Source organism: Nannobrachium achirus, assembly GCF_963921795.1.
Source record: "Nannobrachium achirus genome assembly, chromosome: 2".
NCBI lineage: Eukaryota > Metazoa > Chordata > Actinopteri > Myctophiformes > Myctophidae > Nannobrachium > Nannobrachium achirus.
This window is the reverse complement of record NC_137811.1, coordinates 34,895,990-34,923,489: the sequence shown is the minus strand read 5'-3', so window position 1 is coordinate 34,923,489 and position 27,500 is coordinate 34,895,990. Positions and strand designations below refer to the sequence as shown.

The 27,500-nt window shown below is 43.0% G+C and overlaps 1 protein-coding gene across 1 annotated transcript in view; it reads left to right on the top strand.

The window, feature by feature from the left end:
• Window positions 1–8,320: 8,320 nt before the first annotated feature.
• The window catches only part of iglon5 (IgLON family member 5), a gene marked incomplete at both ends in the record, with an annotated part of 191,349 nt that continues 172,169 nt past the window's right edge, over window positions 8,321–27,500 (top strand). Inside the window, one exon of the mRNA XM_080741401.1 lies at window positions 8,321–8,387. Coding sequence (XP_080597527.1) covers window positions 8,321–8,387 — 67 coding nt within the window. The remainder of the gene's footprint in view (window positions 8,388–27,500) is intronic.

Sequence of the window (27,500 nt, the reverse complement as noted above, 5' to 3'; positions counted from 1 at the left end):
GGTAAAACCAATTAAACGGTAACAGGTGGATATTGGCTGTCACTCGAACACTACCCTCTACTTGTGATCTTTCCTCTCCTTCCCTGCTCTCTCCCTCCTGTTGAACTGTTTTCTATCTCCCCAACACACACACACATACCGGTACCTCCATGTTTTTTTCTTCTTCCTTGTCCAACATATCAATCCCCATTCGTAATCCCTTGCATGGCCCCTCCATCCAATTCTCCTCACCTTCCATCAGTGATCCTCATGCCCAAGAGCCCACATCAAATTTGACTCTCCGAGCATTTCTTTCATATCGTCACTGTCGGGCAGAAACCTTGTATCTCCAAGTTTCAAATTTGTACGTTTTGTGGCGAAGTAAAGCCCTGTTTCATCAGACAAGGCTGTCGCACAAAAGTAGTGAAAACAGCAGATCTACAAGCACACAACGCCTCGCGGTGCGAGGCATTGTGTGCTTGTAGATCGGCTGTTTTCACTAGTTTAAATCATTTTTTGAAATGATAAAAACTAACGGTTTTGGACATACAAGGTTTCCACCCGATAACGACGATATCCTTCTCTACCTCTTTCCATCCTTCCAACCCTCCCTCTCTGTTTCTCTCTCTCTCTCTCTCTCCATTGCACCTCTCCGGATGACAGAATCCACAGGACAATCCCGTCAAGACCTTGAGGCTCTCAATCACTCGCTCTCCATCCCTCTCTCATCCCCTCCTCCTACCTCCTCTTTTTCTCGGTGGGGGTCTCAGAGGGACAGTGATTACAAGCAAGTGTCTGCAGCCCCTGCCACGCCAATTAATGTAGAGGGGGGTTTAAAGATGGAGCAAGGGGAGAAAGCTCCGGTGCCCACATCTCCATACATTACCATACTAAGCAGGCTGGTGGGGTGTCTCTGCCCAACTGGTAGCTCTACAACAGACACTTCAGGGACAAGCTCCCCCGGCCAGCACTCCGAGCCTGGCTATGTTTGCACAAACTCCCCCTGACTGTTCTACAAATAGTACCTGGGCCTGTGATTGTCCTGGCAGCCAGGGTGCAGGCGGTTGACATTATACTAAGGGGTCTCCTTTATAGACCGTTAATTGAGTGTGAAATTACTGTCATTTTAGTTTTGGGCACTTAAAGGTCTCGACTGTCTGTCCATGGATGATATGCACATAGAGCCAGGCAAGCGCTGTATATGTCAATTATATGCATAATACATGGGGCATGTACATACACACATACAGTGCAATTTAGACCGCATGCACACATAATGTATATAGGCCAACGTTGCTGTCAGATGGAAACCTTGTACAGTATGTCCAAAACTGTTACCGGTACTTTACAGGAAATGGAAAATGGAACCCGAGTTCCAATAGTCTCGCAAACCCGATTGTTGCCGACCACGATTTTGAAATGCTTCCATCATATATTCTGTCTCTTCTTTCCACCTTCAACCTGGCGTCTCTATTTTGAGCATGTCATTCAAATGTTTCGAATTCTTTCAAAAATAGCTAAGATCTATTAGCTCACAATTGTGTTACGATGTGGCATGTTGTGAGCTTGTAGATTGCCTATTTTAGAGTTTTGCACAACACTGTCATATGACAAAGCATAAAATAGGGCATTGATTTATGGGGGGGGGTACAAGGTTTCTACTGGACAGCAACAATAAGAGTCAGTCTGTTACTTTCCAAACCTATTATTGTATACCATGCACACCAGTAGATCATGTCTAATGCTCTCATGGCTGTGGGTCTCAACTCTCATCCTGTTCATTCATCCAGAACCGTCCGAAATGAGATAGCCACTATTTGAAAAAAACCTGGTTCATTCTCTCACAGAAAGGTGGCGCAAAACTACAAACAAAGCTCTGAGTGGGTAGATGGCAACTGTTTTGTCATCCAAGGACATGGATGTCAAAATGGTAATGCTTTTCCCACACTGGATCTGCTATATTTTAGAGATATTGAATGAAGGACTTTGGATAGTCATTCCTTTTCCCCTAGAAAATGTCTATATAGCATTTTAGAAATAGGCTCTTCATATTCAGTACTATGCTGACATACACAAATAGACTGACAGATATATTGCCTCAAATAATCATCTGTGATTGTTGGAAAGGAGAGATTACACAGTGTCCCTCAAGACTCAAGAATAGAGAACTAGGCTCAGTGTGCGGTGGATAACGGCAGTATAGTCGCTATAACAGTACTTTGTGACTCAATCTCTTTGGCAATACAATAATGTGCATGAGTGCGGATATGTGTGTGTGTGTGTGTGTGTGTGTGTGTGTGTGTGTGTGTGTGTGTGTGTGTGTGTGTGTGTGTGTGTGTGTGTGCGTGTGCGTGTGCGTGTGTGCGCGCATGTGCGCGTGTGCATGTCTGTGATGTGTATCTAAGTGTTGCATACTGGGTCTGAAGTTGCCTATATAAACAACAGTGTTACAGAAAGCAACATTGTTTTGTAACACAAAAGGCTGAGTATTTCAAACTTTGCAAGATTCTTAAATCTTCTTCTGCCCCCCCTTCAATTCCCAAAAGCTCATTTCCACTGTGGAAGGATGGCACATGAAGGCGGCCTGGGCCGAACGAGGGTAATTGGCTCTGTCAAACTGAGTCAAAATGCAAATTTGTGTCAACATCTTCTCCGGTGTTTCTTTTATCAAATAACACAGAATAATGGCATGCAAACAAATGACAACTTGTGGCAGTTTTATAAATTATTTCTGCAGTTGCAAGGACACCCAACTGAATTAGTGATTGCAATCATGAATTACATTAATAAAAGCTTTGTTTCAGCATACAGTATCTGCTGTTAGATCATTTTTTTTGTGCCATGCAAAAGCAATGATTCTATGTTAATGAGGTGGCTATGCTGTTGCGTCCTGCGGCATTTCGATGCAATTATGTCCAGAAGTGTTGGAGGACACACTGATTAGTGAGAATAGTCTACTTTGCTGTGCAAGGCTTAATTGTTTTGTACAAACAATAGAGTGGAGTTAGGGCCGCATAAGTCATGTTGTTATAGTGTTCCCCCTAAGGCCAAAATTATAGGCCTATCTTCGGTTTTACATTGCTTGCTGTTGTCTGTTACACACTATGTTACTTTGGTAATTATGATACCCCATATAGCTTTGTTACTTGCGCCAGTCAGCAAAGCGAGGCGCAAGTATTGCGTTTAGTTAGATGTTTTTTCGTCTGTGGCACGGATAATAATAATATAATATAATATAATATAATATAATATAATATAATATAATATAATATATCATTTATATATATATATAAAATCCTATTTATATCACTGATGATGTCATCAATGATGTCATATAATAGTTATATATCCAGTGATGTCATCAGTGATATCATCGATTATGTCATCAGTGATGTCATCTTAACACCAGTAAGACTCCCTAATCGGGAGATAAGCGACCGTCAGGTCGCAGCGTGATTTTAGGCCAAAATGTGTAGGAGTAGTGTCCAAAAATGTGTTTAAAAAAATCGGACTAATGGTGGCGCTATGGGACAGATCCATGTTGATGAGATGAGTGTAGACATACTGTGTACCGATTTGCGTGGTTTTAGGGCAAAATCTGTAGGAGCAGTGTCCAAAAATGTGTTTGAAAAAATTGGCCTGATGGTGGCGCTATATGGGACAGATCCATGTTGATGACATGAGTGTAGACATACTGTGTAGCGATTTGCGTGGTTTTAGGGCAAAATCTGTAGGAGCAGTGTCCAAAAATGTGTTATAAAAAATTGGCCTGATGGTGGCGCTATATGGGACAGATCCATGTTGATGACATGAGTGTAGACATACTGTGTAGCGATTTGCGTGATTTTAGGGCAAAATCCAGCAAAATCTGTAGGAGTAGTGTCCAAAAATGTGTTTTAAAAAATCGGCCTGTAGGTGGCGCTAAATGGGACAGATCCATGTTGATGACATGACTCTAGAGATACTGTGTACCTATTTGCCTGATTTTAGGGCAAAAATTGTACGAGCAGTGTCCAAAAATGTGTTTTGCAAGAATCGGCCTCATGGTGTCGCTAGAAGAGGGCCATGTGAGAATTGATGGGTTGAGGTTGTGATTTGGCAGGCAATGAGTGTGTGTGCAAAATTTGGCATGGATCGGGGCAACGGTTGCGGAGATATGAGCAGGGCAAAAGTGTTACGTGTGACTGACTGACTGACTGACTGACTGACGGACTGACGGACGGACAGCCGGTGGAGGTTTTGATAGTAAATGCGACCTGACGGTTGCAACTATATATATATATATATATATATATATATATATATAATATATTTTTTTATTTGGATATTTGATTACGTCTCTAGATTTTATTTTTACTATAATATTATTTTTTTAACATTTTGTGAAACCACCTATGTTAGAGGGATTACAGAAAGACACACTTAAGAAAAGGCGCAAATTTGCTCCTTGTCAGAGTGCAGTCTTGTTTGTCTTGTCTTGTCTATCTATCCACATACCTACCTACCAGTACCTAGCTACCTAGCTACCTAGCTACCTACCTACCTACCTACCTACCTACCTACCTACCTACAGTACCTACCTACCTACCGAAATACCTACCAACAATACCTACCTACCTACCTACCTACCTACCTACCTACTGTACCTACCTATCTACCTGCCTACCTACTGTACGTACCTTCCCCCCTACCCACCTACCAACCTATACCTAACTACCTACTTGCCTATATCTAAACACATACCAATCTACCTACTTATCTACCCAGTTATTTGTCTGTATCTTTGTCTGTATCTTTATCTGTCTTACACTAAACTACCGGTAAGTGTCTATACTGTGGGTATGACAGAGGAAGAAACAAGACCAGTTGAAAACGTTCTATATGCCTCGATTGTGTCTGAAATGCCAGTGGGCTTTTGATGTGAAAATACAGGGAATTGGCAACACTCAGCCAAGGTGAGTGAAAAGCTGCCATAGTGGTGTTAGTGTGCGAAATGTGTGTGTAGACCACTGTAAATGCCTTCTGAGGATGCTGAGGACATAATTGAAGACCCTTGAGGGCATAATTGAAGACTGTGGAGATGCTGTAAATGGCCCCTGATGATGTAATAGGAAACTGTTTGCATGGAATCACTTTAAAAAGAACAACAACCAACTTTCCTACCCTGACATAATATGAGGCTGTTACGTCCACAAATAAAAGAACGCTCATAAAGGCTATTTTATAGAACACTTTGGAAGAGCATCAAGAGCTAAATCGTTAAATAAAAGGTTAATGAGCCAGTTGTTAACATTATCAACATTATTAGCACAGGATCAACTCTGCTGTGATGATTGATAGCTAATAAATATAGATTCAAAATAAATCAGCCACAAACTAATGCTGTGCTTTGAGTGGCTGATGCATTAATTACCCACTATTAATGTCACTCTGTATTTGGGCAATTGATCCAGATTGTTAGAGTGATAACATAGAATATTAAAGTAAATTAATAAATAAAATAAAATATATGTATTAAATAAGCAAGTAACCTTCCAAAAATGACAATTCTACATAAGACAAAGGTAGGCCTATACTGCAAGTCCAAGTGTGTTTGATAGCTTGTTTTGTTGGTACAGTATGCGCATGGCCATGTGTGTGTGTGTGTGTGTGTGTGTGTGTGTGTGTGTGTGTGTGTGTGTGTTTATCTTCAAGCGTACAGCACATGTGTGTAGTTGCTCTGAACTTCGTGCTGTAGGCTGACTTATGATGCAATATGACTGTAATGAGCTGCCAATGTTGGGGAAATATGCATGAATTTGCTTACAAAAATATTCTGTGAGACTGACAACTTCCTGTCATACACAACTGCTGTTCAACACAGGGTTGATTAGTTACACCCGCTGCACCTTCTGAGCAGACTCAGTAGCCTATTGTTGGAGAACTCTGTCACACGCACAGCTGTAACCCAGTAGATGGTCGTTTATCCTGCCCATATAGCTTCTAAACAGCAATTTATGGAATTACATAAGCATAAGTTCCTGCTAAATGAATGCGGCACAGTTAGCCTATTAAGGCAGTGGTTCTCAACCTTTTATGGCTGTGACCCTCCCAAAATAATCATGTTTAAACTGACTAACAGGCACTTGGAATGTAGATGTTGAGTTATTCAATTTTGTTTGACTCGGTTCCACAGATAAATATTGTCCAAAAATATAACCTAGATCGGTTATTGTCAAAATTTTTGCCTCTTTTTGAGAGGTGCTCCTGAAAGGAGCTAAGCTACAAGATCTGGCTTTATCCGTTTGTCCAAAGTTTGTTGTATGCCCATGCAAGGTCACATTGGCCTACATATGTCCTACATCTTTGAAGAAAGCACCCAAAGTTTGATGCATGCCCAGGGTCACATTGGCCAAGGCAAGCTTCGCTTAATGAAATTAACTAAATAAATAGCACCTCTCACTTCACACTAGTATAGTTGGATTGGGATTGGGACCCTAACCACTAATGCTAACCGCTACTTCCGCTAATGCTAAAGCTAAAAATGCTAATGCTAACAAATGCTAATGCTAATAAATGCTAATGTTAACAAATGCAAAGAATGCACATATGCTAATGTTAAAAATGCTAATGCTAAATATGTTAATACTATGTTAAAATGCTAATGTTAGAAATATTAATGCTAATGCTAACTACTGTTAAAAATGCTAATGCTAAAAAAGCTAATGCTAATGCTAATGTTAGCTAATGCTAAAAATGCTAATGCAAATGCAAAAAATGATAATGATAATGCAAAAAAATCTAAAGCTAATGTTAAAAAATTCTAATGTTAAAGCTAATGTTAAAAATGCTAATGTTAAAATATTTAATGCTAATGCTGATGTTAATGTTACAGTAATGTTAAATATGCTAATGCTAACACCAACCGTTGCACACACTTAAGGGGAGAAATAGAACAGCAGCGTATCGGCGCGGCAGACGAGGAGGCAGACCCGCGGCTGCGCGCGTCTGACGCCGCCGGTGTGGGTTAGTTCATTGAAAAAAACGGGTCTGTATTTTTTTACGCGCTGCTTGCGCACCGCCTCCTTGTCCAGTGTGTGTTCCCCTTGAGCGAGCTGCAGGCACACTTAAAATTTCTTCGAAATTTTCTTTTCTAGTTCTGTTTTTTTTTTTGGGGGGGGGGGGGGGGGAGTTCATACAAAGTGAAATGTATGAGCATTTTTCAATAGGCCAATGTCAACGATCATGATGATTAGCCTATGACGATTATGCAAAAACAATTGTGATTATGTAATAATTGTGGCAGCACTGGCAGGCCACAGAACTTCCTTCCAATCTATTCCTGTTGGCACCATTCGTGCCGGCTATATAATCATTAATTTCATTCATTGTAGCCTATCTGCTGCTCATCGACAGCAACATTTCTTGATGGCTATAACCTGCCAGTCCCTAAAACACCACCTGCCCCAGCAGCACACACTCGACTCAACCCACACCTCCGTCCCTGGCTGTATGCTTGCCAGTCCCCCTGTGGACTGCTCTCTGAGTACTGCAGCAACACAGAACTGGCTATAAATCACATTGCATTATCACAGCGCTGTACTCGCCTTGCGCTGTGCCCGCCCACCGCGTGACTTGGATTGGCTGTCCTCCCTCCTTGGCCCGCCCCCTTGGCGCCGGTGATTGGAGGAAAGGACTTCTCCTTGAAGTGTCAGTCACGCGCTTTCCTGTGCGCCTCTCTCCTCTCCTCTCGCATCCATCCAGTGGTACTGCCTGTGATGTAGTGAGTGCGGAGCCGCGGAACGCGCTGCATACCAACAGAGACACATACAGGACTCTAATTAGGCTACGGTGGGACTTGTTTTCATTACTCCATCCCGTTTAATCTGTCAACAAACATACATGTATGTATGCGGGGCGGACATTTACCTTTTCGTTTCCCATATGCGTTGTCGAAGATTTTTTATTTTCTTCTCCTCAAGGCATTGAAAAGCTCAAGCAACAACACATTGTCTGGGATATTTGATGTATATTTTGCACCAAGATCTTAGGTGGCTGAGTGGTCCATGTTGTTCCGTTTTAGGAGAACATAAACAGCCCTCTCCTCCGCCGAATTCCTTCCCATCAGACGGGGGTCATCAGAGGGAAAAGTCAAGTGGATAGACTGATGTTTTCGTCCAGTCAGGCAGTCACATGTAGAAACGGACGGTGGACTATTTGTTGACATTCAGTGAAACCACATTTCTTGGGCACATTTTTAATAGTGCTCCGTAAAGGCTCCACAAAAGAGGAATAGGACGGTATTTTTATTTTTTTTATTTTTTTTTACAAAAGCCACCGAAAAATCAATCACAACTACACCATGGGCTTCCCCGTCTTGCGGAACGTGTTTGCTGCTGGTTTGATGATCCTGGTCTTGTTGTCGAAAGGTAAGTTCTTGCATAGCCTACTGTGTAGGCCTACTTTGATTGTGGTTGTTTTTTCTGTGCAGTGCTCTACGAAAGCATCTTTCATTCTCTGAAGCGGTGGCGGTCGGTGGAGGTGAATACTAATGTGCCGCGGAATTCGTGATGGGGGTCTACCTACCTGCCTACGCTGTGCCTAGATAGATGAATCACGCGTGTCTGCTGTGCGACGCAGGTTTCCATTTGCTCATAGTGAAAGGGGATAAGGGGAGGGGTGATTGTAGGGATGGGACGATATGAAAATTTCATGTCACGATTATTGTGATCAAGATAACTGCGATTTATTTACGATATATCAATAATCAAAATATCCCTAGCAGCATCCATTATTCTGGGCAAAAACATTTGCCAAAAGTAGCAGATCTACAAGCTCTCAACAATCACCACTTAAGAGCTTGTAGATCTGCTATTTTTGGCAAAGAGATTGATTTGGTAGAGAGTGAATAAAAAGACTGTATCAAGTACATTCTTTACAGGTCTGTTTTACCAATTATAGAGGGTTTAAGTGGTGGGCTACCTGATATGCAGCTCAGCAAATACAAGTTGAATTGATCCCAGTGCTTGACGGATGACAATTTCACAATGAATTTAAAACTCCATGATACGATTATCGTGATTGTTTTTTTTAATCGCGATAAACGATAATAACGATTATCGTCCCATCCCTAGCGTGCCTGTTAGTCGTGCGTAAGAGTAGCACAAGGTTCATCTGCAAGCCAACCTTGCAGCGTATAGGCTACTACGAGAGATGCATGTTAACGTGTTTACTTCAAAGAACACAACAGTGATTCCTGTTCCAGCCAACCTCTTCTTCTTCACTGAACAACATGCAGTCATCAGTCCAGTCAGATGCTGCATTCCATTACGTGACATGAATGGTCTGGTGTCCCTCTGACGCACCACCACCAGGGCTCTGAAATAGGCCTATACTACAACAGTTGACAAAGGTAGCCAGCAGTGCAGAGAGGGAGACCCAAAGACAGACTGTCTGAGTGTTTTGCTCTTTCTCGAAGACCAAGGTCGAGATTGAGTGTGTGAGAGAGAGAGAGAGAGAGAGAGAGAGAGAGAGAGAGAGAGAGAGAGAGAGAGAGAGAGAAAGAGGCAGAGAATGAGGGAGATGATGATGGGAGAGAAACTGGCATGATAGAGGGAGATAAAGGATTGGGGTGCAGGGGACAGGGACAGACCTTTCCTCTATCACTTAGAACAGGGGTCCAGGGGACCAAAGAGGTTTTGTGTATAGGGGAAAAAGAGCAGACTAAGTACAGAGTGAAAGGTCAAGTTTATTAAGTATTGACGGTTCAAGTGGTTACATATCTGATAACACAAATTGACATGAATCCAAAATACACTGATGATTGTGCTGTCAAACGATGACTATATGGAATCTTGGGGTCCCTGCTTCATCTCTCTCATAGCTAAGGGGTCCTTGGACTGAAAACGTTGAAGACCCCTGCTCTATCACCTCTCATCCATGACTCAGAAAAATGTAGACTATGTGTACATATTCACTCCTGTGTCCTGCCTGGTGTAAAACCTATACCCAACTGCTGAGATAGTTCCACCCCTGAGTGATTCAGATGGCATTTATAAGGAGCATCATTATTAGGAACACGAACACAGTGGGCTGCAATGCAATTCATGAAAAATGCAGGACTTGGACATTTTAAAAATGAATGCTATTGATTTTTTAATAATAGTAGCCTATAGTGTAAGATGCTCCATATGCCATCTGATTCTTTCCACACATTGCTCATGCACAGTATTCTCTGCTCATGCACTTCAATTACCCCCTAGCCAGCACGCACGCACGCACATGTGCACGCACGCGCGCGCACACACACACACACACACACACACACACACACACACACACACACACACACACACACACACACACACACACACACACACACACACACACATACACGCACAAGCGCAAGCACCTGCCTCAATTAGTCTTCCCTTCGCCACGTGGGAAATCAGTATATAAATAAATTACTCTGGCCCTTAATAACAATAATTGATGTGTCAGTGCAATAAGATTTGAGGTTAACAGCCCACAGATGCCGACAGGCTGCAGCCTCTTGCTCCTCTGTTCTGTGTGGGCAGGGGAGCCTGGCTGCATGGTTGGGTTACCACAGCACGCTCCCTTCTCCACACCAGGCAAAGAGCAGACGGCCATCGCTGCAGGACATGAACACACCACAGCAACAGCCTCAGCACCACCCAAGCCAAATACAAGTCCATAACAGTCACCACTACCACCAGATTCATAATAAGGGTTAATATCATGCAGTCTGTATTTGATAAGATTTGCTTAACTTTTGCTTTGAGGTGGTGGTCTTTATCTTGACGTATTCATGCATAGAAGCTTCTTCTTGAAGTGGGATGCTACCTGCTCTTTAGTTACTATTATGTCCACAGGCCACAGCACATTTAATTCTGCGGCAGAATACACAAACTGACCATATTGACAGTATTCACATAATGGATTTTACTTCATACTCGTGGGGTTGGAAACTCCATCCCACGGAATGAGGTTTCCCATCACCAAATGTGAAGTAGAAGTAAAATGGACGCTATGTGACTATGCTATGGTCCATGGCTCCAAAGAGGTCCTGGTCAACCATGGCTCCAAAGAGGTCCTGGTCATCCTCTTTTTACGTGGTGCTAAAGTGGAATGAACCTATACTTGCCTTCTGCGTTTTTTTCTACTGCATTAACTCCTTATAATATGCCATGTATTATTATTATTTCACCTCAGCTCTAAATTCAAATGATGTCAACCTGGTAACCTTGTTAGCATGTAGGATGGTGGATATACCTAACACCATTGGATACACCATATCGTCACTGTCGGGCAGGAACCTTGTATCCAAGTTTCAAATGAGTAAATTAAAGCCCTGCTTCATCACACACAAGTATCGCGCAAAACTATTTTAAATCATTTTTAAAATGATAAATACAAAACGGTTTTGGACATACAAGGTTTCCACCCGACAACAAAGACATGCGCATGTCTTCCTGGCACAGGCAACCTGCACACCCAGGATTCTAGGATGGGGTTATATTACTGCAGTAATAATAATAATAAAAACATGAAAAGAAGCCTTTATATTTATGAAAGGGACACTCCTGCTTTTGATGTGCATTTCAGTTAATACGAGAACGCTCAGTAGGGACTGAGAGTTCGAGTAATCGTTGCATCCAGCTTGGCTTGGTCGTGTTTGCGGGATGGAAGCTGGACGGAGAGGGCATACTTTGTCGCTGAACTAGTAGTGACCCCTGTAGATTGGTCAAGGGTGCCGGGCATCAGCAGAGCTGTAGGACTATGAGGAAAAGAGTGTTCCTTCCTCCACACGCATTCTGTCCGGAAAGAGGCATCTGAGTCCATGTGAATTTGCAACACATTTTCACAACAAGTTTGAAGGCAAACCAGTAGGGGTCAGCGCTGACAAGATTACACAAGTAGGCCTATGTGGAGAAATCAAAACATGCTGATTGTCATCATAGTCTATAGAAACAACTATTAATGATAAGATATAATCCATATTAATAGAGATAATTCCCTATTCTGTCTGTTTTGGCCTTTTCTGTAGGCCTATTCCTAGTGTCCTACAATTCCCATTCCCATTCCCAGGCAAGCATCATCAGCCATGGCATGCTGGAAAAAAACAACAACACTATTTTACACTTTGCTATTCTAAAATAGCCAATCCACAAGTTCACAACTTGTTGCATCACAATGTGTTGCAAGCTTGTAGATCTGCTATTTTTGAAAGAAAAATCTTGGCATTCTGGACATTTTTGAAAAAATTACAAATTGCGGCTATAATGACATGCACTCAAATGTAATATATTAAGGTTGCCCACTTCCTTAAATGACCACTGCCTGGCAGACATGTGTCATGTCAATTACTATTGCAGGATTCATAAGGCAAATCCATCATAACAGTAATGTTGTGGTTTCTATGCCATTTGTCTAGTTTGATTAGATCTTCCTTCGCTTTTGATAACAGTAATCACTCTTGACCAGGGCCGGATCCTTGTTCCATGGTCCACATGGCCTAATACCCCTCCTCCCCCCACCCCATACAAATCGATAGCAAATGGCAGACAAATCTGCCATTGCAAAAAGAAAATATGCCCATATTATTCTGGCCATGCCAGGCTAACAAATGGATACTGTGGCCCAGAACCAGTGTACTCATACATTGAATGCACTGTACACTCCACACAACTGCCTGTCCGCATTTATAGGAATCCTAAACACACAAGTAATATTACAAATGTATTCATATAATTAATGTTTGCATTAACACAGGATATACAGATTCAGAATACCAATAATTTGGAAAACAACCATTCATTAAAAACCATGCGTGCGTGCGTGCGTGCGTGCGTGCGTGTGTATAGAGTCGTTTTGGCTCAGCTTCTGAAATTCAGACTCAGGCTCTGGACCAGTGGATCTCAGTTGGCCCAGTTTTCTACTGTAGATGGCCTCCCTGACCTGGGTCTGGGCCTGACAGGCCTGTCCAGGGATCCAGCTCTGCTCTTGGCATCAAAAAGTGTGTGACAAAAGATGGTTATTGTGCAGTTTTGAAAAGCAGAGAGCCCGCTACATTGCTACAATGGCATGCCACTCTGGCTGATAAAAAAAACTGTTTGTTTGTGCCACTGAACTGCATTCCACAAAAGGGATCCGACTGACTTAATATGCAAATGCACATACCATGTCCTCGCTAAACCGTGGTTTGAATAGCAGATCCTGATATACTGCCTCACTTTTCTACACCCACTCCACAGTCTGTCTTCGCTGTAAATCTCTAAAGAGCTACAATGAGAGGAGGTTGGATGGCCTGGTGCCCATTCTCTCTAGAGAAGAAAAAAATATATACCTATTTCTGGCAGACAAGTGTTTCTCCAGTTATTCACAACCCGTTTCATCCACACTGAAGGCGGCACGCTGTGAGGCTTAGCTATACCAATTATTTTCCCAATGAAGTCTAATTAAGGCTGGAAACATAACCGCAAACCCCCACACCAAATACAACAATTCTACACTCTACACAAAGGATGTCTGTTAACAGAAACCCGCTGAATCTGATTGTGAGTATAATATGCCATCGTTGATTTTGCAAGTGAAAATAATGACAGTAGCATTATACTCTCTGAGTGTGCTCGCTGACAACAGAACTTGCTTTTCAATATTACATCATAGCCCATTTATTCTGATTTGAGCTCCTCACATGAACCATAGCTACCCTATTCTGGGTCATTTGATAAAAAAAAAAGAAAATCTACAGATTCTGCAAGCTTACAAAACATTGCTACTGCACAATGCATTTCATTTTTGGCCAAGATATTTAGTAGAGCGAAAACCTATAGAGCTCTGTAGGAGCAGTTCAACTACGTATATGGTTTAAAACTTTAAGTGGTAAAAGACTGATACAGTTGAGGCACCCCTTTTATCATTGCCACCCTTAGTCTTTCTTCTTGACAACAAAACTTTGTAACTCACATACAATACACAGTAAAATCCTCAATGTTCATTTAACTCTGAAGAGTGTGCAAATATAACCAGATGAACCCTTACGTTTATTTTGTACACATTCTAATTTACAAATGTGTAAATGAACACTGAGTATTTTACTGTGTACGTACAGTTTAAGGTACATCTACACTATCGCCATCACAGTACATGCATTTGTAACATGTTACTGTATACTGTAGGCCTATGCATCACTGATTCCATGTTTGGTCCAAAGAACCCAACAGATGGGTCTGCTCACCAATGTGTAACACTACCTGACTACTGCGCCGGAGGTGCTGGAAACAGGAAATGTACAGGGCATGAACGCAGGTGAGAACAGGCAAATTGGTTGCCAACTCTAACTCTTTTGCCGATAACATATGGGGGCCAAGTGGGGTCAATGCACATGGCACATGTTATAGCGTTGGCCCCCGTTAGTGGCTTGTATGGCGCTCAGTCGGATCAGCAGCTTTGGCTTGGAGATGGAGAGTGGGGAGACGTCTCAGTGTGCCAGCATCAACAGATGCCTCACACTCCTAATCTGGAGGGTCCTCTGCTTTCTCTCCCCACACCCCCCCCCCAAAACCCTTGAAACCAACCGTTACTGTGTGCCGTTGTAATCCAATGCTTGGCTTGCATAATGCTTCTCCTTTTTGGCGAATGATTTAATTTTGTCCTTTTGGAAGGTTTTCTTAATCTGCCAGTGCTGGAGTACGATGGCCTGCATTTGGTCTCTTAGGAGCCGCAAGGGCAAGTGTTCATGGTTCGACCAGCCTTGGGAGGGGATGCTTTTTGATTCCCCCCCTTAGGAGAACATTTCCATTTGCCTTGTCTGTGGTGGGACATGGTGTGTGGACTGTTCAATGGAATCCATTCATTCACTGCACTTTTGTATGCCAGAACCAAGATCACCTTGAAAGGCTCAAACAGTGTTTTGACCTGGAAACTGGCAGAGAAATGTGCTGTGTGAAATTAACGTGAGTTGGTATGGTGTGTTTGGTGTGGAAACAGTATGCTGGTGGTGTGGGTGGTGGAGAATTAATATGAGGGACATTGTTGGGTGCAGCTAAGATGGAGAGGGTAGAATCATTCCTAGTTTGAAACATAGTTTCAGCCAAGGAGAGGTCATGAAGATTACGGTAGGGAATGGTTCCTTTTAATTGGATATATGGTCTTGTGGGGGACATTTCCATTTCATCCACTAACCACTGTTGAAATGAGCTTACTCAGTTATTCGTTATGTGAAAGTCCTTTGACGTCAATGACATCTGACATCATACATACATACATACATCCCTTGTATGCCCATATATGGAGATCCCTGTGTGTAGAACCAGCCACACAGATATGGACTGTCTTCCTCCATATATGGGCATTTCCCATATGAAGTCCTGTTAGATATGGGGTTAATATAGATGATGGATCATGGGTCTCCATATAAGAGCATAAAAGGAATTCTGTTAGTGTGGTTCCCCTGACATCACAGTGATCTGATAGACCAAACCCATGGACCGTAAAAAAGCGTACGCGGTCGGACGGAGACATGATGTGCCATTTCTCATACTAAACTGCGACCTACGGTCGCAATAAACATAAAACATTTGGAAATGGCAGAGACACCGTCCTTAATCATTCTTAAGATTTGTTTTTTGGGGAGCTTTTATGCCTTTTTTGATAGGACATGCAGTAGACTGACAGGAAATGGGGGGAGAGATGGGGATTGACATGCGGCAAAGGTCATCGGGATCGGGAATCGAACCGGCGACGCCGCCAGGCATCCATGCCTATGTGGCAATGCCTAAGTGGTATGTGCCTGGACCAGTAGGCCAGCCGGGCGCCCCTCCTTAATTATTCTTATGTGGCAAAGACACACGCATTCTGATTCATACATTTTATTAATAAATCAGAATGCGCCTGGTGTGCCGTTTCCAAGTGTTGCGGTTAAATGTGGTGACCTATCGAATTCTGCTGTTCTGACCAGAGAATGGGAAGCAATTGGGGATCATGGGATAAGTATCTCATTGGCTGTCCTTCGGACCAATGATCAAACGGTTGAGTCATTGTAGACTCCCTGGCAGTAGTGTTAGTGAGCAGAAAAAAAACAAGAGGTTCTAATAATGTCTTGGCTTCTCTGTGTAATCTGTAGCTACAGTATGGATAGCAAGTTAATAAGTGTTTATGAACGGCGAACCAATGTGGTGCTAATGTGCCTGAGCTTTGAGTGCTAATGTTGCTGAGCTGTGATTGTGAGTGTCAACTGAGTTGTGTAGTTTTACTAAAATGTTGTGGGGAGTGGGGACTGTGATTGATCTAGTACAGGGGTCTTCAACGTTTTCAGGCCAAGGACCCCTTAGTTGAGAGAGAGATGAAGCAGGGACCCCCACAACCTTTTCAGAGATTCCATATAGTTTCATAGTTTGACAGCACAATGATCAGTGTATGTTGGATTCATGTCTATTTGTGTTTTTAGATATTTAACCACTTGAACAATACTTAATAAACTTGACCTTTCACTCTGTACTCTCTTTTTCCCCTCCACACCAAAGCTCTTTGCCAAAAATAGCCGATCTACAAGCTCACAGCGCCTCGCAGCGTGAGGCATTGTGAGCTTGTAGATCGGCTATTTTTGGCTAAAGTTCTCCAAATATAGACGCTAGGGTTCAAGTGTTTAATATAAAAAAGGAGAAAAAAGGTTTCTATCACACAAAGATTTGGAGGACCCCCTGTAGTAACTCTGTAACTCTGAGGACCCCCTAGGGGTCCCGGACCCCCTGTTGAAGACCCCTGATCTAGTAGCATCAGCCAGGCTGTGCTCTGTGTTTGGTCTAATTTTGTAGGGCCACACACCAGGCCTACATACAGTACATACGGTAGGAAGAAATATTATTTAGTTTCATGTGATAGACGATTCTGTTCACTGTGGCTTGCCAACTCGGAGAGCGCTCACGTCGCGCACGCTGTTATCGTCTGCTCACCGCAGCCACGAGCTCACCTATCGAGGCTCGCTCAGGGTCGTCTTGTAAGCCTCAAGCCCCCGCTGACGGCTGACGGCCCCTGCCTTGTCGAGGTAACGAAAACAAGACCACCAACCATAGTGGAAAAAACACAGGGGTCATATGTACTGTACATACAGGGGACACATACAGACCAATCTTGATGGCTGCCTCCTTAGAGGCCACGCTGTAAAAATGACTGCAACCTGCAAGTATTGATAAGGTGACGTTCAGCTTGGATTTCTGTGTTCTACTGGGTTGTAAGATTTAAAAGGGTCATTGACTGGTCCCTCACCTGGTGGCCTTTTACACCAGATGTGAGAATTGTGGAATGTTATAGTGAGCAAGCACTGACACGGTATGCCTTCAGTTTTAGGACCCACTTCAGGGATTCAAACATTACTCCTTCATGGTGCTTCAACTTTACAGAATAACTAAAGACTACTGAACATCTGTTGTCTTTGGAATCACAGTAAATTACAAAATCAAACAAAAGGTTCAGAACGTTTGATTGAGTTTATTTGCACCAACATACATCAGAGGTGCACCTCCTTCTTCAGGGCACATGTGGGACCTCACAGGTATGAACAAAAGAAAATCTGCTAAGTGTGCTATACTAGATTTATGTTATCTAACATATAATTTTCGGAATGTCTGAGTGAGTGTCTGTCTGTCTGAGTGTCTGAGTGTCTGTCACAGCGTTTCTCCTCAATGGCTGGAGCAATTGATCTGAAATCGCATCACCATAAGCATATGAACACACCTGACATAACTGTGAAGCCCGTTTGTCACTTTCACAAATCATATGCTGTATATTAGCATTTTTATGGTGTATCTACTATCTATTCTGCATCTAGCATGAGGCTTATCTATTCTGCATCTAGCATGAGGCAACATGTTTAACCAGCTGTGTGTGTGTGTGTGTGTGTGTGTGTGTGTGTGTGTGTGTGTGTGTGTGTGTGTGTGTGTGTGTGTGTGTGTGTGTGTGTGTGTGCGCGCACACGCGGGTGGGGGGGTTGTCTGGCCCCGTTATAGATGTTGTCCAAAAATCATGCAGATCGGTACACAGTATCTCTGTAGCCATTAAACGAAACGGGTATTTCTTACATTGATGCTCCTACATATTATCATGTAAGCACCAGTTAAAGTTACTTTCCATCCCTCATATACTGTGTGCACAGTGCACACCCCATAACCCACACACTGCACATCATTTCAGAGCTCATATCTTTGAACGGGTAAGGGCTAGTCTATACTATAATTTTGCGAATGTCTGTCTGAGTGAGTGAGTGTCTGTCACAGCGTTTCTCCTCAGTGGCTGGAGCAATTGATCTGAAATCGCATCACCATTAGCATATGAACACACCTGACATAACTGTGAAGCCCGTTTGTCACTTTCACAAATCGTATGCTGTATATTAGCATTTTTATGGTGTATCTACTATCTATTCTGCATCTAGCTTGAGGCACATCTATGGGACAGTATCTCTGTAGCCATTAAACGAAACGGGTTTCTTACATTGATGCTCCTACAGTACATCATGCACCAGTTAAAGTTACTTTCCATCCCTCATATACTGTGTGCACAGTGCACATCCCATAACCCACACACTGCACATCATTTTGGAGCTCATATCTTTGAACGGGTAAGGGCTAGTTATTATTATTACCCATCTGCTGCATGGCTTGCTTGGCTTTTTAACCAATGCTAGCCAATTACTGCAGAGGCAGAGATGAATAACACTCCAGTGGTGCCCCGTGACCTGCTAGTGGGATGTCGACCTCTGCACTGCAGTGTTAGCAGCTATCAGACGCAAGGAATGACTGTGGGGTCACTGGTTCAAATCCCCTATGGGCGGCTGGCCACAGGAGCACTGTGGATTGTAGGTGGCGCCACGCCACCTCTGTGCCCTTGAGATTTCTCCTGTCGGTTTTGATAAACACCTCACAGGGCCGTACATATTGGTTCGGGGCTTGGCAATTACACATTGTGTCAGTGCCATAAATAATGATTATGGCAAGGCTTGTTTGCAATTATAATTACAGTTATAATATATGGAGTTCAGTGTAATGGAAAGGAACTGGGACCGTTTTCAGCCGGGGACCGGTAGTTTTACTGTGTTTAATCACTGTAATACTTCCCTTCCATATAGAATCCCTCGTTCTCCCCTTGCTCCATGCGCAGCACAACCCCTGGGTTTCCATGGATATGAATATGTGCATGAGCTGAGGGTTCTCACTCTAATGAAAAAGAGCCATGTTTTATTTAATGCAGGGGGAAGAAGGATTCAAGAGGTAGCTGAGTGGATGTAGAGGCAGAGGCAAGTGGTGGGCATAGATGCACTGAGAGGGATGAATGCATGCACTTGCAAGTGCTGCACATGTACATTCAAGGGAACACATGTGGTGCAACAGTTGCTAGAACTATTGAGTGTGAACAATTATTATGAAAAAGAATTGATTTGAATAAAATAATTACTTTATTTTTGTCTTTCAAAAATATAGTGAAATATAGTGACACGTGATGTGATGCTATTTTCCCGGTCAATTTGTTGATGTTTAAAAATCCAAAAAGTATCTAAATGTCACAGTGAAAGTAATCTGTAGAACAATCACCCAAAAAGAATCGATAGTTGCATCCCTAATACAGGGATGAAGACTTACTGTAACACACGCACGCACTCACGCACGCACGCACACACGCACGCACGCACACACACACACACACACACACACACACACACACACACACACACACACACACACTGGGATGCCTCTTTTACTGGGTCCACCAGCAACATGAATTTAAACATTTCCCTGGCTGAAGGTGTGAGCAGTAAATCAGTGGAGAACCACAGTAGTACTGCTGTATGTGAGCCATGCAGGAACACCCGGCCTTGAGGGAGACAACAGCATGTCTATCTATCTATTCTGCATCTAGCATGAGGCATATCTATTCTGCATCTAGCATGGGGCAACATGTTTACAACCTCTTTCAGATGTTGTCATGTAGATCGGTACACAGTATCTCTGTAGCCTTTAAACGAAACGGGTATTTCGATGCTCTTACATATTATCATGCAAGCACCAGAAAGTTACTTTCCATCCCTCATATACTGTGTGCACAGTGCACACCCCATAACCCACACACTGCACATCATTTCGGAGCTCATATCTTTGAACGGGTAAGGACTAGTGTCTATAAATACATACATCAAGTGGCCATAAATACCCCTCATTGATCCCTTATCAGTGTGGTTTGTGCAGGGAAAATTTAGTCTTCAGCTGAAAGTAAATCCCTTTCTTTCAGTTTTTCCAAGGCTTTTTGGTCCGTATTGTGGATTGAGCTATCTGGAGAGAGGAAGGAAGGGGGAGAATGAGAGAATTAGAAAATAAAGGAGGGAGAACACAGAGCAAGAGGGAGAAGTGATGTGAGCAAGAGAAAGACAACAAGCTGTGTGATTTCGCCTCTCTTTCTCTCTCTCTCTCTCTCTCTCTCTCTCTCTCTCTCTCTCTCTCTCTCTCTCTCTCTCTCTCTCTCTCTCTCTCTCTCTCTCTCTCTATTTCTCTCTAGTCTTTCTTTGTGCCAGGGAGTTAGCATCGTTGGAAACACAATTCAGATTAGCACAGGCGGCTTGTCCTGGGGGAGTCAGGAGGGACGAGGGTCCCGCTTCTCTCCCTGTCCTCATTACCCAAAGACAAGGAGCGCCTCGGCAAATCAATAGGAAAGGCTTAGGCACTAATGCTGGCCGGGCCTGGTGATGGGACTCGGCTTTGTGTGATTGTGCGCGCGCGCGTGTGTATGCACATCTGCCTAGTGACTGTAAATGTGTGTCTGCCTTCGTGCATGTAATTGTGTTTGTGTGTGTATGTGTATATACAGTGTGTGTGTGTGTGTGTGTGTGTGTGTGTGTGTGTGTGTGTGTGTGTGTGTGTGTGTGTGTGTGTGTGTGTGTGTGTCAGTAGCGGAAAAAGTACTCAGATTTTTAACTTAATTAAAAGTATCAATACTGTGTTATAGAAATACTATAACACAGTTACAAGTAAAAGTCTTGAATTCAAAATGTACTTGAGTAAAAGTATGAAAGTGTTGGCATCAAACAAAAAGTAAAAGTACAAAATGTTTGAAAATAGCAACAAGCTCACAACGTGTCGCAGCGCGATGCATTGTGAGCTTGTAGATCGTGTTGTGAGCTTGTAGATCGGCTATTTTCAAATAGGTATAAAATAGGGCTAAAGTGGTTAATGTATTTTTTTTATAATATTATGTGCGCGCGTGCGTGCGTGCGTGCGTGCGTGCGTGCATGCTTGCGTGCGTGCGTGTGTGACGTATGTGCGTGTGTGCGTGCGATACTGTCATTGAGTGTGGGTATGTGGAGAAGGCTAATCATAACAACAGAAGGCTAGAGAAAAGCCTCAGATTGGGCTGACTGTTGAATCAGTGGCCATTGGACTAACCGCAGCACGCCCTGCAGTGACATTTATCACTAGCATACACACACCCCACATCACAGCATCGCTTTAATGATGCCAAGGTTATGTCTGTATCTGTGAATGTGAATTACTGTTATCTATTATCTGTTGTGGGCAAAACAGTCATGTTTTGCCTCGGTTCCGTCCATGCACGCATACCTGTTGTTTTGTTTACACAGGTAAAACTGCAGGGGGGGGCGGGGCGGGGCGGCCGGGCAACAAAAATGCTAAATAATGGTTTCATGTTGTGGATTTCTAGTCCCGTCGCCTTGTCTGACATCTTCCCGGCGCTGGAGGTGTTTCTGGGTCTGCGGAGGGGAAGAGAGGGCAACGGTGAAGAGAGGGAAATAAATAAAACTGAGGAAAACAGATCAATAAATATTTCAGCAGCTGCTCCCTTCGCAGACTTCTCCCCGAGCCAAACGTGCGGTAGAGAGATTGAGAGAGAGAGAGAGGGGGGGGGGGGGGGGGGGGGGGCAGATAGAGAGGCATGGATGGATGGATGGAGGGGAGCAGGAGAGAACAGGGGTAATTTTGTTACAGATGTTCATAAACACAAAAAGATAGAGAGAAAGGGAGAGAGACAAACACACTGTGAGCAATTATGTTCCAGATGTTTATACACCGAGATGGTGACGGACGGAGGAAGGGAAATACAGAACGAAGGAATGCCAGAGAGAGAACGAACAGAACAGAACAATAATTGTCTTCCTGACTTATATCCAGCAGAAAGAGGGACGCAGAGAGAGAACGCCAGCAAGAGGAATATAGACAGAGAATGGGGGTAGTTGTGTGTTCCAGACTCATAGAAAGAGAAGGCAAGAGTGAGAGGGGTGGAAAATGTGACAAGGGTTGTACTAACGAGCATCACATACCGCCATTATCTCCTATGGGAACTCAAAGGCAAATAAGGCCTCTGCTCTGGACTTGGGCAAAAGCTACATAATGGTGATTGTAAGAATCTTTCCCTCTATCCGCGACTTTCTCATAATTCTAATTCCTGTCAGGAGTTGTCGACAGACCGTGTGGGTGGGTGTGTAGTTTGTGCAGCGAGCGCTTCTAAATGATAATGAGCCGGTCAGCGGCTGAGACGGGAAACGTGTTGCCGTGAATCAAGCGTGGACGGCGTCGGTGCGACTGCACTCCAATTATCAGTTGATGTCTCTCCCTTGGCCCGCCACATCCACCCACCCCCGCCCCGGCATGGAATTCTGATTAACACGCAAGGAAGGTGTACCTTACATAAAGTGTATATATTCAGCTATCTATGTTTAATTCGGAGTGTGTGTGTGTTGGGAGGTGGTTCAAATATGAAACTGGACACGCCTGATAGATGGAGGAGTTATGAAAAAATGATTGAAGGAGGTCTGCTGGGAGGGGGCGGGGGCGGGGGAAAGACAGATGGCAAGTGGAAGAGTAGGAGGAGGAAGCGAAGCGGTGGTGGGTTGATGGGCATGCACAGTCCCGCCACCAACACTGATAGAGATGGATTGATTTTACAGACACATGATTAGGCAGAATACAATGTTTTTATTATTAAAGAAAGATACATCACATTAGTAGTTTTTTTCTGCCAATATAAAACTGTGTTTTGTTGATATTGCTGTGAGTGGGAGTGGTGAAATTGTTTCAGGGTCACTTCCTTTGTGATGTTGCAGCATTAAGGAGCTGTTGCTAATGTGATATTCTTCTCGTTAGTGAGTCAATCCAGGGAGGTACAACACATCTAATAAGACGCTCCCACGGCGTGCCACCATGTGGATCAGAATGTGTTGAGACTCCACAGGTCACACAAACCATTATGTCTTGATATCCCTTCAAATTACCAGCATTATATGCAGGAAGCAAATGTTTCTATTTGGAAGGCGAAATAATTGTGAAAGAAATCTTGATGCCCAGTGGTAGTCGGCGCCTGCCGCTGTTCTCACCATTCAGCGCCTGTCCCTGCTCTACATTGCTGCGATGAAGAGATATGCCACAATTTCCCTGTCATTTAAGTCTGCTACATGGTGTCTGTTCCAGCTGTGAAGGTGCCAGCGGGATTTTCATGTAATAAAGTGTCCGTATTAGGGGCACATCCTGACAGTAAAGACTCTGTTAGGCAGAATTGCATGTAAGGATGTTTAAGGATTCAACTGTGACAGCCCTTGTACAGGGACTTTAAAGGAAATGTTTTATATCGCCAGGAAGAATTTGGATTCCTTTGTCCCGTTTCCATGCAGGGTGGGCTTATCCACACCTGCATTGGCTTTCGAGGGACAGGAAAGCAGGAAAGAAATGCCATTGTGTGATATTGTGGTAATTGGATGTTAGGTGTGATTTTGCCAAATGATTGCACTGGAATAGTCCTTTAATTGGGTTTGGGAGAAGATTCTGCTGGGTTATTGTGTTATGATATTTCACTAATTAGATGTGGGGGTAGATACCGCTCAAAGCCGGTGTTTCTCTTCCCACTTTGGTAATGTTCAAACTCAAATTCCATTAGCCTTCCGATTGGGAGGGGTGGGACACAAGGATGTGCCTGCAAGTGCATGCAGAGAATTTAATTCAGGATTAATTTAAGGGATGCAGGGCAGGGTACTTTTAAAACGTGGCTCGATTAATTTGAACTGTTGGTAATTTTCTTAGTACAGACTAGTACGGACTCTGGCTTGGATAGTTGCTAATGAAATGATCCTGATGTCTTTACAACGTATGCAAGAGTAAATGTAACTGAAATCACCCTTTCGTTGTGTGGTGCATACAGAATCCCTCATGTTGTTGCAACTTCAATTAACAATACATTATATACTGCACGTAGATCCACTATTTTCTGCAGGTTACTCTGTAAAATCATTTTGTCACTGCAACAGAACATCACACTGCTCCCCCATTAAGAGGGCACTGGCTGTATCGATGTGACCTTTATCTGGCCAGCAGACCTCCAATTCCATTAAGAAATAATGAAGGTGTTGGAAAAGGGCAATTAGCTGCTTAATGTTGGGCAACAGTACTCTAATACAACATATTTTTGCTGACAAGTCAATATCTACGCAACAGCAACTAAAGTACTTTACAAGGAGACAGGAGGAATCAGTGAAAACAAGTTGGAAATTCTGCAGATGACAATGATGTAGGTTTAGTTTCCGTTTAACTTCTTTCAGTGTCCAATATAGGCTATAAAGAAATAGAAGAAGCTTAGCCATAGTGGAAAAAGTGATGCAACCTAGACTAAATCAAAAAAGAAAAGCTTAATTTTTGGTTGCTAGCAAACTGTAAAAAAAAGTAGACAATTAACAAATCAAATATTTCATAATTATTAAATTAAATGAACGTCCCTGTAATTTGCTTGAGTGTTTTTACAATGACATTAAATCTGATTACAGACATTCGAAGCATTATTCTAAAACCTCAATAGAAGCTTCCATTGTAAAATAAATGGCAAACCCCAAGTCAATATAATGTATTGGCACAAAACAGACACATTTAGTAGCTAATGCTCCTTCATCAGAGTAAGCTGCACAGTGATAAAATACACGCACTGTCAATAACCCAGATAAAACAAAATCCCCATACCAGGGGAAAAAAATATCGAAGATTTAAATCTGAACAAGATACAGTACAGAACATGATTCAGTGCTTCTATTAATCCCAGTGCTAGCCTATCTGTCTTAAATATCTGCTTCACCACACCTACTGTTAACAGTCTGTTATTTTCAGTTTGACAGCCATAATCAAAATTGATCCGTATACGACGAGGAGCCAGCTAAATCAGACATGACAAATGTGGGGCAGGGAGGGCAGGTGTTTTCTCAATCAGGCCGACTTGATTGATCCTCTCTTGAATCCATCATGATCAAGCCATATTGACATCAGCATTCTATTAAGATTTTTTTTTCTTTTTTTTTTTACACGACAGAAGAAAGATAGTGGCTCATCGACCAAAACACAAAAGTTTCAGCCCAGTATAGCATTTCCATTCAGCCTACTGAGCATTTCTAAAGTCCAAAAAAGTTGGAGGGATTTTTTTGCTAGCGCTATTGATTTTCCCTTAATTAGATTTTTTCTTTTACTAGACTGGCTTGTGTGGCGGATTAATGTGAGGACTCATGATGGTGGTGCCTGAGGGTTCAATTATTTCAGACAATTACGGCAATGATATCATATACTGTATATGTAATGGATTGCGCTTGATTAAAGCATGTTTTGTCACGTGCTTGATATCACGCTCTGAATATGAATGGCTTGCTTGAACAAATGTGTTTGATATCACACTCTGCATACGAAAGTGCTTGAGCGGTCCATCAATTACGTTGTGGGTCCTGCAGCGTGGTTGAAGTTCTCATGTGTATAGATATCCAGCCTTTCAGCAATGTGGGTTTATTTAATACTGTGATTTCTATCATCTTTCATTATTTAAAGGAGATATAATGACAGCAGATTGCAACAGTGCTCAACATGTCAGGCAGATTTGAAAAACCACAACACAAATAACGTATCTTTAAAATCACAGTAGGCCTGTGTGAGGATAACATAATATGTTGTCTTTACATAGGCCTGCTGTGATTTTATTTGATCCTGCCAAACATGGAAGTGACTAACATTGCATCAAAGTAGCACAGTACCACTTTAAAATACTCAGACAGGAGAGACCCCGCTGGCCTACTGGTCCAGGAGCATACCAGGCATTGCCACATAGGCATTGATGTCTGGTGGCGTTGCCGGTTCGATTCCCGATCCGGATGACCTTTGCCGCGTGAGGTGGTCCTTTAAGCCAAGCAGATACTGTATGGTGGAGCTTTGTATGTACAGTAAGTTATGCGCTGCTGTTCGACCCTCTGCCCTGCTGACTGTGCCCACTCACCAGCACTACTTCCTGCCACAAGCTTACACTTAAGACACTCATGCAACCCAAAGCCATCTGTTCACCTCATCCAGGGCCACTTCATATCCACCGGGACAAAGTCGGGGAGGCATGTGCTGAGGTGTTTTATCGGGGATGTGACCCCCTTAGTGTCCCCTTCGTGATCACCCGAGGCATCACCACATTTCAATGACTGGGAGCCGCACATTGCCTGCTGTGCCATCCCCCTGTAACTCCTTTCCCAACGAGGTTAATTGGAATGACATGAATATTAATAACTCCATTAATACTTGCCAGTCGGACATCATTGAAGGCGTTGCCGTTAGAGGTCCCCCCACCCAAGAGGTGTGTGATGTTAGCATCGCATGCTGCATAGCGTGCTGCTTATGCTTGGTCAAGGCAGCATATAGGCTGATTGCCTGCACCCTCAAGGTGATGGGTGATAACACCACAATATTGTTTTACAAAATAATAATTGACACAGTAATCCGTCTATCCGTGATTAGCAACCGTCACTAAGTACTACTTCCTATGACATCAAGCTGGGGAGAGAAAAGTTGTTGGTTGTAAAATCACGAAACAGTATGTGAGAACGGATAAGATGTGATTGTTTTAGGGTAGGACTCACGCTAGACAGACTGGGCAATGTTATTTTCCAAAGCCAATTTGAGGAAATAAGTATTGTGGATTAATCATTTAAACCCTACACTGTTAATCTGAATCCTCCAGGGTCTAGCCCTGTCCCTTTTCCCCCCAACACCGAATATCTTTACCAAAAATAACCGATCAACACTTTACTTACAAATTAACTAGTAAGTAAAGTTTTTAAATAATTGTAGTGGCTTAAAAAGTACTATATTTGCCTCAGGTTGTAGTGGAGTAGAAGTAGAATTGTCCTTATGTACAGTACTTCAGTAAATGTAGCTAGTTACTTTCCACCAAATATTAGGATTAGGCTATATTTGAATAGCCACTACAACACAAGAACAGCAAGTGGTCCCTCAGCACAGAGGGAGGGAGAGAGAATGTATGCCACTGGTTCTTAAAGTGGGATCCAGAGACCCCCCAGGGGTCCTTGGGGGGCTACATAGGGTCCCCAGCGAAATGAGGAACAATAAAACACTTGAACCAAATTTAATTTGTCAGCTATTCAAAAAATTGCCGATATACACACTGTTCTTGCAGATCGCCTATTTTCGAATGATGTGACTCAATAATGACTCATCTTTACA